This window comes from Ipomoea triloba, chromosome 12 (assembly GCF_003576645.1).
Source record: "Ipomoea triloba cultivar NCNSP0323 chromosome 12, ASM357664v1".
In the NCBI taxonomy this organism is placed as follows: Eukaryota; Viridiplantae; Streptophyta; class Magnoliopsida; order Solanales; family Convolvulaceae; genus Ipomoea; species Ipomoea triloba.
Window position 1 is genome coordinate 7711064 of NC_044927.1, and position 15924 is coordinate 7726987.

Consider the following 15924-nt stretch of genomic DNA (forward strand, 5'->3'; position numbering starts at 1 on the left):
ATACAAAATTACATTACTCAATATTCACAATTTTTGAACTCTAGATTCGCAGTTTTGTTATACAGATTCAAAAGCTGTGTTATATTATTGAATATAGAGTTATAAAGTTGTGAATATAGAGTTCTAAAATTGTAAACATGGAACTAAGTCCACCTTCCAAGGTGGATTTGAGTACATGGCATAACAACTGTTAGAGATGAACGTTAGTAGAGCAATATTGCGCAAATTATACTATAGACCAGGTTTATAGATAAATATTTATTTTTAATTAATATATTAAAAGTTAATGTTTAGGTAACGTATCTAAAAATGAACATTTAGTATAAACAACTTTTAAAAAATAAAAATTTAATATATTAAAAATGAGTATTCAATATACTAAAAATGACATTGCCACGCTATAACGTAAGGTAAATCATAGTCCTCAATATGACGATTGAGCAATACTGCTAAACAGCATTCAATTTTCTCTTTATTATTTTGCTTGAACTTATAATACTACAATACAACGGTTTAATAACGAAATATACTCAATTACATGTTGAAATGAAATGATCATACATAGAATTACTACTAGTAATGAAGATTGAACCCCCTCCCTTCACTTAAATTCAGGAGATTTCCATATCAACCAACTCATTCAACATCGATCATCCTGCATTCATCATAGCAAGCTCGAATTGGTAAGGCTTCCCCAATAATCTACACTACTATTAGTGAGTTACACATACATACTTGAAGCTTTACTTTATCAGCGTATAGTACCTTATATTTTAGACCGGAACTTCTTGTGCACGGGCCATGTAGTGTTGTTGTTGTATGACAAGAACTGATGACACAACACCTTCGCCGGAGGAGGCCAGCAGGTCTCCGATTGGCCCTAGTTCTGGGTGTTCCGATGGTCTCTCTGCCAACTCCGCCACCATTTTGGAAGGGCGCCGCCCTATGCCGACGACAAGGAGGTCGTAATCTCCGCTTCTCCCGATTGTCAACACTGCATCAACGATGTTGCTTGTTTCCTTCACTTGGTACTCCACCACTCCTTCCCACCTTCTTAAGAACCCTTCCATTGCTCTCTCATCGACCTCCTGCACGTTTAATTAAGTTAATTACTTTCGGTGCATTTATGTAGTAGATGCAATGCATTCATGTAGTCTGCACGAAGCTGAAGTAGTTATATATTGTGCATTCATTAAGAATTTACGATGCATTATTGAAAAAGTCTGCATGTTCTCATGTTAAAAGGAGTTATCACCTGAACGGGACCCATATATATATGCTAGTACTTAAAGTGCATAACATATAATATATTCTTGAAATATATTATGTGCATTCATGCAAGTTTGTGGATTCTCATCTAAGATATAGTTCTTATTTGGTGTGTATGTTGGGCGGTCTAGGATGGAGGCTGGTGAAAGGTAAGTCCAACACTAGAGCTAGAGGATTGTTGGACTGAGGGATGAAGTCTAGCACCATATCTCTTGAATATGTAACGGTATAAAAAATAAAATATAAACTTTTATATTACTTATTCCCTCTGTCCCATTTTACATGTCCTATTTACTATTCATTGGTCAAACCAACTCTTTCTTCTTTACTTATTTTCTTTAGTAATTTTTTATTATTTTTAAATTTATTTTTTTGTGTTTAATAGTACTTTTAATATAGTTTCTAAATATATAAATTTTATATATTAATGATAAACTTAATATTATGAAAAATTTGATTAAAAATTACTCATTCAAGCCTAGTTAAACGACCAGGCATCCGTTTTGGGATGGAGTTAGTATAATTTTTGGGGGTAATGGTAGGATAATAAATATTTGATTTAAGAAGTGATATCATAGGTAATTGTGCACCAGATAGATATAGCTTTGGCGATATATATGTGTGTGTAATACGGAGTACTACTTTACCTTTTCCTTTTCAAGGTCAGCAGTCCAGCACTTATTAAGGTCACTCCTCTTTTCCACCTCTTGTTTTTCAACAAAATGTATGACCTTCACTCTGACCGCCGGGTGCTCCGCCATTTTGCCACCCAACACCAACGCCTCCCTGTCGTCGGCGCCGCCAATGAAAATAACGCAAACCCTCTGCGCGACGGCGCCGCCTCCTTCAACGCCATCTGATTTTTCACGAGTTTCCAGGAACCCCGCCTCCCTGTATCCTCGGTCCACGAGCAGCGCCACCGAGCAGGGCGCCTCTTTCAACACCATCTGATTCACTCCCCTCCACCCATGCCCCATGTCCTCCACAACCTCACCACCGTGGCCCCCAACCCAGCGCTTGTGGAACTGTAAGATGACCATAAACGCCCTCTTCTCCTCCGCCATCTGGCATACGTCGGCGTGCATCGTCGGCAGAGGCGATACGGCGGTGGCCGGCCTAACGCTGACTCCGCCCGCTCGGAACGCCACCGCCACGAGATCATGTAATCTCCGCCGCCCACCCGGGAGGAGGCGGCTGATTAACGGAAACCCGTTCTTCTGGAAACGCTGGAGCATGACGATGGAGGAAGAGCGCTCGGTGAGCTCGACGAGGTGCATTACGTAGAGCTTGAGGCGGGACTTGGTGGGGCGGATCAGGTCGACGAGGTTGATGAGCGAGGAGACGTTGGCGGAGCCGTGGAGGCACGCCACCAGTCTCAGCTCATCATCTTTGGCGGCCGACGGAGACTGTAGCTGCGGGTGGGTATAGTGGGTGACCCCACGGGCAGGTTGGTAAATTGCCATCACTGTTGGGGTGGTTATGAAAGTGGTGAACAGTGCCATCAGAACTAGTATAGCGAACACCTCGTCATTAAGCACCTGAAAAACAAAACTCAATAATTAATGATATTAAGTTGTAACCTGAAAAACAAAACTCAATAATTAATGATATTAAGTTGTAACAGAGTCAATAGTACTAAAAAAAAAATAAAATTAATAAACAAATTAGAGTGACACTTTTTGTCTTATTGAACATAAATTTTATTGATAATCGTTCTCAAAGCTGAAATATTAAAAAAATGAGGGTAGAAGGTAAATTACCTTTTTCTCCTTGCCAATGTTGAGGACAATGAGCTCCACCAATCCCTTAGTATTCATCAATAACCCAAGCGTTAACGACTCTCTCACCGGAGCCTTACACAACATCGCCACCAGAAAAGTTCCGATGATTTTGCCGCCGCACGCCGCCGTGATCACCAACACCAAAAGTCCCCACGCCTCCCCGCCGCATATCTTAGCCACGTCGGTTTTCAAACCGCTCGAGGCAAAGTACAATGGGAGCAATAGCCCCGACACGAAGTCTTCAATCCTCAGGATTAATCTCTCCGAAAAATCACTGCCCTTCGGAATAGTTAACCCGAATACGAACGCTCCGAATATGGAATGTATTCCGATGAGATCAGTGATAAATCCGGACACCATTACTCCGGCGAGTGTCAAGCAAACATACGCCTCCTCCAACGCTTCGTGCTCCGGCGAGCACCTCCGCGCCACCCACTTCATTGCTGGCCTAAAAACGTACGAAAAACAATTTGCTTTATTCAAATTGCACTAGGATCAATTATACCAGCCCAACAATCCCCTCTCAATCTACCCTGAACCTGACCAATTATTACATTAAGGCCCTATTTGGTAAATGGCTGTTAGCTAATTGGGTTAGAAGTTATGATTAGTTGATAATATTAGTTGATGGTAGAAAGTTGTTTGATAGATTAGCTGTTAGCTGTTTGATACAATTTCTTTTTTCAAAAAGCTAATTGAAAAGGCTGCTTTGAGTAGCCTTCTCAATTTTAATATTTTGGAGTTACAAAAAGCTTATTAACCAAAAACTAATAGTGGTCAAATAAGCCAAAATTGACTGATAGGCTGATTATTTACCAAACAGGGCTAGTAAGTGTCACTACCTGTCAAAATTTATAGATGCCCACATTTTTATTTCTATATACTTGGGTGAGAGTTATGTTGAGTGAAGGTCTGGGAAGGGTTAAGTCCAACAATTCATGATTAGGGGATTGTTGGGCAGACCCTTGAAAAACTAAGTCTAACATCCTGTATTTGAAAATATTTTGGTATGTATAAGGAAATAAAGTTGTTCATTGACGATTAGATATAACTTTTAAGGTAGTGGTAGGTTTGATTCTAACCAGTTTGCATCACGACTTAATGACATAATGATAGACTCGGCTTTGCTGGGAATCCAATTTTTACCTAACTGAAAATTTAGTGACAAATAAAAGGATTTTGGTTTTGTACCTAATGACAACCATCATGAAGATAACAAATGCAACTCCGCAGAGTAAGACGTAGATGGGAATGACAGGACTTTTATGTGCGGCGCCTCCTCCATTTCCGGCCAAGGCAACGGCGAGGGCAAGCATGACCCAGGCGGCAACGTCGTTGAAGGCGGCGGCGGCCATGGCGGTCTGGCCGACGTCGGTGGTGAGCAGTTTAAGCTCCGCCAGAATGCGAGCCAGCACGGGGAAGGCGGTGATGGAGAGAGCAACTCCCATGAAGACTGAGTACGGAGCGAAGCCGACTTCATCGGCGCCTTGGACAACTCGCCGGAAAAGGAAAGTTATTCCAATGCCGAAGACGAAAGGGAGGGATATTCCGGCCGCCGCTATGCAAAACGCACTTCTCCCATTTCTTCGGAGGGAAGACAAGTCGAGCTCAAGGCCCACCATGAAAAGAAAGAAGAGTAGGCCAATGCTTGCCACTGTTTCAAGAATTGGTGTACTCCATTCAGGAAATATAGTTTGCATGTATTCTTGATTTCTTCCGAAAGCAGATGGCCCTAGGATAACCCCACCCTGCGTACCGTTAAACAAATAATTAAATAACAATTTATATCCATGACCACGAGCCACGTAGTATTATGAACCTTGAATTTAAGCAACGGAAGTACAAAATTTGTACTTGTAAAGTATAAAATTTCATAACAAAAAACACAAAAAATCATATACCATAAGACACATACACATATTATATATTTACTTATTTTTCAAATATGATTTAGGTACAAAATTTGTGTTCATAGATACATAATTTTCATAACACACGACACGAAAATTTATAATATAAGACACAAGTACTAATTTATTTTAGGTATAGAATTAATACTTTTAAGATACAAAATTTATAACACAAGACACAATAACTCATAACATAAGACACATACTAATACTAATACACCAGGGTCTACGGTACACTGTGAACCCTGGTTCCTGGTATAAGGATTCTTACTAATATATGCCAAATTGTGAATACATACATACATATATATATATATATATATATATATATATATATATATATATATTAGATACAACAGTCCCTCCAGGTGCGACCGTATGGATAGACCTAGTCTGATCTATTGGATTAGTTCAGATCAATAATTGAAAATCAATAAAAATGAAAAAAACGTTGACATTTTTGTTATTTTTTGCAATACAAGTATATTTTTGTGGTACACTAAGTGCTGACAGTGTCGACTTCATTGATTTTCAACCGTTGAATCTCGGATCATTTGATAGACCATATCTGTCTGAACCGTCACACCAGAACCAGACGCTATACATATATTCCAAAAAAAAGAAAAGAAAATCAACTTCAAATTGGAAAAAAGAAAAAATTGACGTACTAGAATTTCAGCGATGACTTTGGGTTGTCGAAGGGGTTTGAGGACGAAGGCAAAGAAGCGGCTAACAACGATTACTAGGGTGGTTTGTACAATCAACAATGGCAATGCAAAATTAAGGGGATTTTGGCCCTGCCATGCTCCATCCGATGCTGTTTTTATTGCTGTCATGCTCATCATCGCCGTTTTTTTTTATTACTAATAATATAAAATGATCGAACTTGCTAGTCTCTACACCAAAAAAGGGTGAGGCATAAGACGAAGCTCGTGTATGTTGTGTTATACCCAAAAATCATGTAGAGATGGTTTCTATATATAGAGGCAGGTGCCATGTTAGAGGGAAGTCTAATCACCGGTGAGAGTGGAAGTTCACGTCATATCAAATCAAAGTAGACAAAATTTCATGTTTATGGAAACAAGTGTTGCTGGCATGGATGTGTGGAATTTACATGTGACTTACGAATATCCTATTAATTACACATATACTGCGCAGGCGTCACCTTCTCCGCCACACAATTTCAATTAAGAATAAAAAACAAAAACAATAAAGTTTGCAGTAGAAATTGATGGGATAAAAATTCTAATGCATAACAATGGCTAAACTGTGTTTTTTTTTTTTTCACTTGGACAGCTCAGCTGATCATAGAGGTGAAATTTGTATCAATGATCGGGTCTCATTAGCAACCGTGTGTGAACAATCTTACAAAATGAAGAATCTGTTACCCCTTCACAAACTGTGAGAACACATGAGATGGACGATTCCACCTTTTTATCACAAGCCTAAACTGTGTTAGGTCTTTATTTTCCAACATTAGATACATTCGTCATTATTTCTTCCGATGCTTCTCGTACTTATTAGGTATTCATACACTAATTCTTTTTTATTTTTGCTTTTGCTCATGTGTAAAATAATCATGGTTGCAGTAGGCGCTAGGCGCTAGTCGGACGGTAGACTAGCGCCTAGCGCCTAAGCGGTCTAGGCGGCATCTAGGCGGTACCTAGGCGGTTCTAGGCGGCGACCTATAAAAACAAAAAATTAATTCATGTGTGTGGGTGTATGTCATATATATATATATATATATATATATATATATATATATATATATATATATATATATATATATTATATCTCTTACTTCTCTTACTTATATAAATAAATAAATTTAAATATATATAAATGTAATAATAAAATTAACAAGGTCGACTCGCTCGAGTTAACTCGGCTAACTCTGCCAAGTTGGGTGAGTTAACTCGGCCAAATTCGACCTAGTCGACCGCCAACTCGGTCCAGTCGGCCGAGTTAGGCGCTAGGCGGCCTCCTAGGGAGCAATTCGCCTCGATCCAGGAACGCCTAGCGCCTAGGCGGGGATTTTTGCAACAGTGAAAATAATAGTGTTACTATTTTTTTCCCCTCATATATATATTTACAACTTACAATATTTAATTGAGCAAATATTTGTTATTGTAATTTCTTTGATTTTAAGGGAAAGCTTGCATGTATTCACTATTTGAATGTGTATTTTGGGTGATACTCACCTTGTAACCCTAATCGACAAATAATCGCAAGGGATAAACCAACTAAATTGTTTATAACTGACTAGTTCAAATCAAGAAGACAAAGAAATAGCCCCCATGGAGAGTCAAAGTTAAAATCTTCGATTACCAAGTTCAATTCAGCCAACCCCGTTGGGTTGCCCACTTGTTATGGTAATTTGTGTCAAAAGATTTCGTGGTCATTCGGATAGAGTTTTACATTATAAATAATTCTTGTTTAACATATAATATATAAACATAAATGTGTAATTTAACTATCAATTTAGACTTTTAGTTGGGGTGGAGCACATGCTTTAATTCTTGTTGAGCATATAATATATAAACATTTATTTAAAGCTTTAACAAATAATTATAGCTTTTTAAAAACTTTTTTGGGTAATGATGGAAAACCCTTATATATTCATTGCTCGAAGGTACGCCCGCATTGGTAAAATTTATTTTTGTGTAATAATCTGCAAATCACATAACAGAGATAAAATTATATTAGAAAGACCTCATGTGACGAAATGTTGACAAATGAAAAGTTACGTTGTATGGTAGATTATAAATACAATATTAGAAAAAATTCTCCTACATTTGGGCCAAACACTGGTGACAAATTGTTAAAAATAAGTATAATTAATAAATTTTGATGATACTAGCTCAATGTTTTAGAATAGTTAGATTCTCCAAATCATCATGTAATTTTCTATCTGTATAAAATCAGTAAAGGCAAAAAAAAAACAAAAAAACAAAAAAAACAAAAATTGAACATATTTAGTGAAGTCATACAATAAGAGGAAATGCCAAAATGGAAGTAATTTAATTTGGTGGAATGCATAGTAAAAAAGAAGTTTTAAACAGAAAGATACAGCTTGACTGCTTGACTAAATATTGACCATTCAGAAGAGGCACTTGAACAGAAAATATAAACGATAAAGAAAGCTTGACACAGAAAGAGATAAGAAGATATATCATGACAGTAGAGTTGAACCTATGATGAGGGACTCCCAGGTTCAATTTAGAAGAGGTTTATCTCCAAAAGACTCAAATAATTGAAATAAATTAATAACTAAAGAAGTTTAAGCTGCCAACTATTATGTAGTGTGATAATATTTCCGTTATTATTGGTGGGACATTGATTTCTTTGGACTGAAAAAGTTTGAGAAAGTATAAAATAGATATTACCTTGTAAAGAATGACGTTTCAAAAATTTAAAAGAAAAATCTTTGACGATATTTGAAAATAAAAATTCCACAAAGACAGATTAATCCAAGGCTACCGTAACTTAATACACTTTAACCCAATCCAAATTGAAAATAGACCACTGTTGGTCCTAAGACAGTGAGCAAGTCTAGGGGCCGGATTGAATAGACTTTCTCCGATTTTTAAAAATAGCTTTAGTGAGCTTGATTTTCAAAATGTAATTTTAAAAATCTTTTCAAAAGATTATTTCAATAAGTTGAGACAAGTTTTTATACTACGTAGTTGTTTTGGAAGCCCCCTACTCCACTCTTCTCTTAAATACATGACGAATTTCACTAGTACTTCTTCCAAATACAAGTGACAACACCACCAAGACAACAAGAACGACTTTCTACACAAAGGTGCACTTCCTATAAAACGGCAAAATAAACAATGCAATGAGTCTATTTCCAAGAATCTTATTACATTCTGCACCTATTCCAAGAACCAACCGTGTTTTAAATGTAGAATAATAAAACTCACTTTAGGTTTTCATTTGAATAGTAGGTTCATGTTTGGTAAGTTCATACTTAGATTTTGTGGTTCAACTTTGTGAATCTAAGATAAATTTTTAATTAATCTATTAGAATTTTATTTCTTCTAGCTAGTTCTATTTCTTAGAGAACCAAAAATTGGAATAGAATTTATATTCTATTTCTTATCTATTCTATTTTATATGAAATAACATTTCTATTCCTTCAAATTAAAATCCATTCCGTGAACTAAATATGTTGTTAGTGATATGAGAATTTATAATAATACGCCAAACACATGCAATCTTTCAACAAAAGTTATTGATCACTTAATAAGGTTCTCAAAATTTAATGTTGATGCATAATTAAGAAATTAATTTGACCACTTCTACTTAATATAGAGATTAAAAATGCAATTAATCCTTAACTCATCATGAACTTTTGGCCATAAAATGCTCTTAGATCTTCTTGGGCAACATTAAGGGGTAATACAGCCAAAAACATTTAAACCAAGGTCGTGGCGCGGATAATAAATTAGTATAGGGACGACAACAACAGCATTTATCAATTAATAAAATTGTTTTCAAACAACATTCATTTTAATTAAAGTGCTTATTACGTACCTTCATGAAATATCAATCGGTACAACTTTACCACTAATTAACTCAAAGTTATTGTTGGAATAACGTATATGATTTGTGGATCAAACAAAAGTTTGGTTTGGATGATCAGTTAAAGTTTGACTTGTTTGGACCTTTTTATTTGATTTGGTCAAATACTTAAAATGAGTATTTGGTAAACTTTTTTTTTTTGGCTTATTAATGAAAAGCAGGCAACCTACCTTGAGTATATTATTGATATCAATTTATTGTATTTTCATTTTAAAAGGCTAATTTATCATTAATATATAGTTGTTGGATATTGTAGTATTTATAGTTATTCAATTTTTATTCAAATTTACATGTTTGATGACTTCCATACCCTTCTTTGTTAACCTTTCACTCTTAACCCTATTACAAGACTAATAAAAGTCTTACTTGATTTTAGCATGCAATATTAGAGTTGAACTAGTGAGAATATGAAGGGCAAGCCTATAGAATCTCATTCAAACCCAAGTTTTGCATAAACTCAACTTATTAGTATTTGGGCACACTAAATCCTCACATACTTGCCAAGGACCTTGTAGTCTAGTGGCATCAAACCCTTCCCTTTATACAGGAGGTGGTGAGTTTGAGTCTCAGTGGAGACAATATTGACTCTTGTGCTTCAAAAAAAAAAAAAAAACCTCACTTACTTTAATGGTTTTTGGCTTGAGAATGGAACTTGTATGCCAATTTAAGGTGATTCTTGAAACAAGTTGTACTGTAGCAAGTTGGTTTTTGGATTGATAGGTTGTGCAAAGTGAGAGTATGATCAATTTTATTACTAAGATGATTATTTATTTCTTATTTTTGTTTGAGGAGAGCACAAAAACAATTACTGAAGACCTTGGAGGCTTCCCTTGTTAGCCACGGGCGTGGCCATACCCTTGTGGGCACGAGTCTGGGCACGCCCTTGCTTGCACCAGCCCACAAGACAGTGGGCATGGTTATGTTGGGCACAGGTATAGGCACGCACATCCGTGGCCAGCTTCTGCAACATTTAAAGGGCACTTTTTTTTTTGTTTTGTTTTAATTTTAAGAACTCTTTCCACCCAAAAACCAAACTTTCATTTCCCTTTCTTTTTCTAGTTTGGTTTAGCTCTAGAAGAGCTTAGATTAGAGTAGATTTCTTGTTCCTTTCAATTTTCAAGCTCAAGAACATTGCAAATCTTGGATTTCAAAGCTTCAATAGAGAAGTTTTCTTATTCATCTATTTCCTTTGATTTCCATTTATACTTTTAATTACTCTTTTAATATTGTGTATCTATTGTTATATTATGAGTAGCTAAGTGTTTTGGGACTAGGATTTGATTTGATTTCTTGCTATTGATGCCTATATGAGTTGTATTGCATAAATTAAAGGGGATTATTTAGGTGTTCTAGGGTTTGTTGTGTGAATTGCGTTTGTTGTGAAATTGTATATAATTGTTGGATCCCAATTATATGGTTTATTTGGAGTGCTTTTGTTGCTACGATACTAGAGCTTGTACACTAGTCACACATTTACAAACTTGATGCCTAATACGAGAGTATTTCGGGTGTTGAGGAGAATTTATGCCTTGTGTTCTTGTTTGGGTAACCTTGGGTTGAATTACCACGAGAGTGGAGTTCAAGGTGAGGTTGCAAGTCCAAATAGATATGAGAGTGGTATTTGGACACTTATTTGCATCTCACTTACTTTATGAATTGTTTTAATTCCCTAATCCTTAGTACAATATTTGACATCTTAGCTTGAATCAACCAAATTCTGGTATTTTGTTTTACTTGTCTTATTTTCTATTTGCTTAATCTTATCAACTAAACTCATTAACGATAGACGCATGGTCTAGTGGCACTTGGTTTACACTCCCACATGGAGGGGAGTGGGTTCGAGCTTCGGTGGAGTCAACTGTTGACTTTTGTGCTTCAGTAGGAAGAGCAGAATTTTAAGAGGAAGAAAGCTTACTTTAGTGTTTTTTAAAATCACCTGTTCAACCAAAGCTTATACATAAGAAGATGAATTAATAGCAATTAACATGACATACTCACTAGTTCAAAACCCATACTGTAACCGCAATTAACATGACATAATCACTAGTTGATCAAAACCCATACTGTAACCTTCGTAATAAACACCCATTACTCTGAAAATTATTTTTAAAATTTAAAATTAGAATGAATTCATAATTAATTCCGTAACATCAGAATTAATTCCCAGAACGGTACTCCGCAGAGTGGTTCGAATGGTACAAAACGTAGCTGCATCAAATGGTACCTTTCGAAAGGTTACAAGACGAGACGTCAACCATTTGGTCAAACCCATCTTGACCGAATGGTAGGGGTGTGCAAACTTCGATAAATTTTTGGTTAACTGATTGAACCGACAAAGTTCGGTTAGCTGTTTTTCAACCGAATTTTTTCGGCTCGGTTAATGGTTAGAGTTTTTTTTTTTTTTTTTTTTAAAATTATAAATTTCGGTTAACGGTTAATTCGGTTCGAAACTTCGGTTAACCGAATTAACCAAACGGTTAAATTTTATATATATATATATAATATGTAAAATCCTTATAAATTTGTAATGTTGTTATAGTATTATTTTTTGTATATTTTCTTATGGATTTATTATTATATTTATTATATTAATTGAATTTATTACTATAGGTATTATTTTTAGAATTTCAAACTTTAGCTTAAAAAAGTTCAGTTAATCGACTGAATAATCAAAAAAAATTTCGATTTGGTTAATTCGGTAATGCATAGTTCGGATTGATTAATGGTTAAGGTTTTAAAAACTTAGTTATAACGGTTTGGTTAATCGAACGATTAACCGATTGCACACCCATACCGAATGGTGCCTCCAACCGAGTAGTGCAGCCGTGCAGGGTTCATTCGAATGATAAACTCGGTCAATAGCTAAAATGTTGGTATCATAACATAACTTGCAATGCCAACCACTCTTCCAAGTCAAGCCATTTGATTTGCACCCCCTTCCCCACAATTTATATATTGAATATTCATAATTTAGATACTGAATGTTCAAAATTTAAATTGTGAACATTTAGTATGTAAATTGTGAACATTTAATATATAAAATTATGAATATTCAATATGTAAATTGTGAACATACAATATATAAATTGTGAATGTTTAGACCTGGGTCTAACTTGCAAGGTGGACCCGGGTCCCCAGAACAATTTGTCAAAGAAGTTTGGCCTATTGAGCATATAAAGCATAAATATGTTGTACAACTAATAGCTTAATATTTTAGTTGAAAAAATAACATATTTTTAATTTAGCATTAAAGCTAGCATCATGCGAAAGATTATTGTTCAAACTTTTGTGTCACCCTATAAAAAAAAAAAAGTATTGTGGTCTACGTGTTATTTAGTGGCCATAAAAAGTAATGAGGTCCCGATGTTGCTTAGAGACCACACATGTGAGGATAGGAGCATTATTTGTATACATAAAGTACATTATTTAAAAGTACTTGATTTTTTTATATATTATCAAATAATGTACATTCAATACATAAATAATGTATTTTTAATATATTAAAAATATATATTGCATTAATGGTCCACACAATAATTTGCCACGTATTTGTTTTATGAATAAAAAAAAAAAAGAGAGAAACATGTAGTGTCAAATTTGTCTATTAAACCGATTCAATTCCAATCCCCTCAGGAAGATATATAGTTATAGAATTTGTCAATGTCACTGCCAAAGACACAGAAAAATTAGTAATAAGGTTGGACTAATTGATATTTGATGAAGACAAGCACTATTATGAAAAATCGATGTTATTTATTCTAATGACATTAGTTGGATGTGTGCTTATATGAATCCACAATAAACTATCTACGGATGATGTTTTCAAACCTTAACTTGTGTGGTCGTAAGCTTGGCTTGGTAGAACTTCTAACTTGTAAATCATTTGGAGTAAGACTGTAATAGATATGAGGTCTATTACTCTAGAATTATGCATTAGATCAGATAACGGTGCCTTTGGACAACTAATGATTAACACTTTTTGACAAAATTTTTATGCTTGTCAAATAATTTCAACTTTATCCGTTGATTGATAAAAAAAATAATAAATAAATAAGTAAATAAAGGAAAATGAGACTTTTTTTTCATGAGTTATATGTATATAACATTTTTTCTCCCTGAGTTATTAAAGTGACGGTTTTCCTTGTTAAATTGACATTTTTGCTCATAAAAATAAATATTTCATTTATTTTTCTCCTCCAACAAATTATTGCTTATATGTATGGATGACCACGATTCGGTTCAACCCTAACTGAACACTGTAGCGATCATACCAAAATAGTATGATTGCTATTAATCCTTGAGAAGATTTCACCATTTTAGAACATATAAAATTCAACTTAGAATGCCAATGACCTTGTGGTCTAGTGGCATCCGGTGTCCCGGTTAATACTACATTGTAACGAAGTCAGTAGTACTCAAAAAAAAAAAATCAACTTAGAATAATCAGGAAACCCTTCGAATTAATATGCTGCCAATTTCTCATAAAATAATACTGATCATTCTTTCAAGACAGCCTGAAAAATTGTTCAAAAAACTAGAAATTTGTTAGGCAAATTCGTTGTTAGCAATGACTCAGTTCCAGAATGTAGTTGAAGTAGATCCAGGCAACATATTGTGATGCTTAAAGAAACCCAGACTGAAATACGGTCTAAAATATACTAAATAAAATATAAACCTAGTTAAGTTTTGACAAATAGTTTAGCCAAAAAATAAAATGTGCACTATTTGTGCACTTACACTCTTCTCTTCACATGTGGAGGTGAAAAAAACACGTCAAGATACATGCATGTTGATTGATTGAATAATTCTAATAATATCAACAAAAAGTATAGAGATGAAATCCAAGAAAATCATCATGTCTTAATAGACTATAGTGCATCATATTGCCGGCCGGCTTATCGGCACATGCAGTAATTTTCCGCCTTCTTTATGGTAATATTTGTTTAATATACTTTTTCTATTTAGTGTAGCCCAAAGAGTCAATATTCCACTATGGGATCCTGTGACCTTTCTTAAAAGAGAGCCACAGAGGTGCTAATTGAGCACAAGGTGCTTAACTTTCGGTTTTTTATTGATTACATTGAATGGGAAATTATGTGAAGAAAGTATGAAAGGTGCACTGAAAGCTAAGGTGCAGTACACACGAAGGGCAAGCAATGATGAACACAACACACATACATGGTGGTTGGTATGTGCTCATCTGATGCATTATTTGCTCATTAATATTTTTGTCAACTGGTTGGAAATTAATGCTTGGCTTTTCGTGACTCCAAAAATACATTGGAAACCGTACGTGGGATTAATGATTACTTGTAATGAAAATACTCTACGCCACAAAACCTTATTGAATGATTCCATTTCATTTTCTCCATCTCAACTTTAATTTGTTAGTGGATGCCTAGCTAACTTTTTCATTTTCCTCGATCTTCACATTAAAAGTCAAAATAGCTAGCTTAATATATATATATATGTACACACACACTCCATATGTGCTATTTTATATGTTTGTGGTTGAATTAATGAGCAATTTTTTAAAATATCAAGTTTAGTATTAGTATATAAAATTTATATATTTAAAAACTATATTAATATGTCAAAGACTTTGTGGTCTAGTGGCATCGGTGTCACGATTTACACTAGGTAACTCTGTTATCTTTGTAAACAGAGTCAGTAGTAATATTTATTTTCAGAAGGAAGATATTCATCGAAACAAAGAAGTTCAATTTAACAAAAAATGTTTTCCTTAGATTTTTAGTTGGAAGACATTTTTCAAATTTTTTTTATTTTCTCGTCTTTCTCTCCTCTCTCATCTTTCTTTAAGCTAGTTTTTAGGTTATTATTATAACTAACACCACAACCACCACCACTACCATAACCACCACCACCCGCCACCCATCACCACTCCACAACCACTATCGCCACAACAACAACCACCAGCGCCATCACTTATTATTATTATTATTATTATTATTATTATTATTATTATTATTATTATTATTTTATTATTATTATATAAAAAATAATATGTTTATTTTTATGAAAATAAACCAAACAGAAAAAACGCATTTTTTTAAAACTTTCAGCCAAACAATAAATATAATTTTCTGACATTAAGTCAAACATAAGAAAAGTAAAATATTTTCTAATAAATGAGTCATTTTCTAGAAATAATTTTTCGAAAAATATTTTCCAGATTTTCAAACTAAACCCTAAAAGCACTATTAAAAACAAAAAAATCAAATTTAAAAATAATTAAAAAAAAAAAAAGAAAGAGTTGTTTGACTAATGAATAATAAATTGGATAGGTAAAATGGGAGAGAGAGAGAGACAATACAACTTTTTGGGGTTCAAATTAATTATGAATAATTGAAGGATGT

The 15924-nt window shown here is 34.5% G+C and overlaps 1 protein-coding gene across 1 annotated transcript; it reads right to left on the reverse strand.

Moving 5' to 3' along the window:
* Nucleotides 1-430: 430 nt before the first annotated feature.
* On the reverse strand, nt 431-5912 carry LOC115997980 (cation/H(+) antiporter 20). Its single transcript, XM_031237419.1, has 6 exons — nt 5629-5912; nt 4242-4798; nt 3030-3498; nt 1917-2807; nt 766-1088; nt 431-655 (listed from the first exon to the last, which is right to left on the reverse strand). Exons 1-5 carry the CDS (start codon nt 5803-5805, stop codon nt 774-776), a joined length of 2409 nt encoding a protein of 802 aa, XP_031093279.1. The 5' UTR covers nt 5806-5912; the 3' UTR covers nt 431-655; nt 766-773.
* Between the last annotated feature and the right edge of the window lie 10012 nt (nt 5913-15924).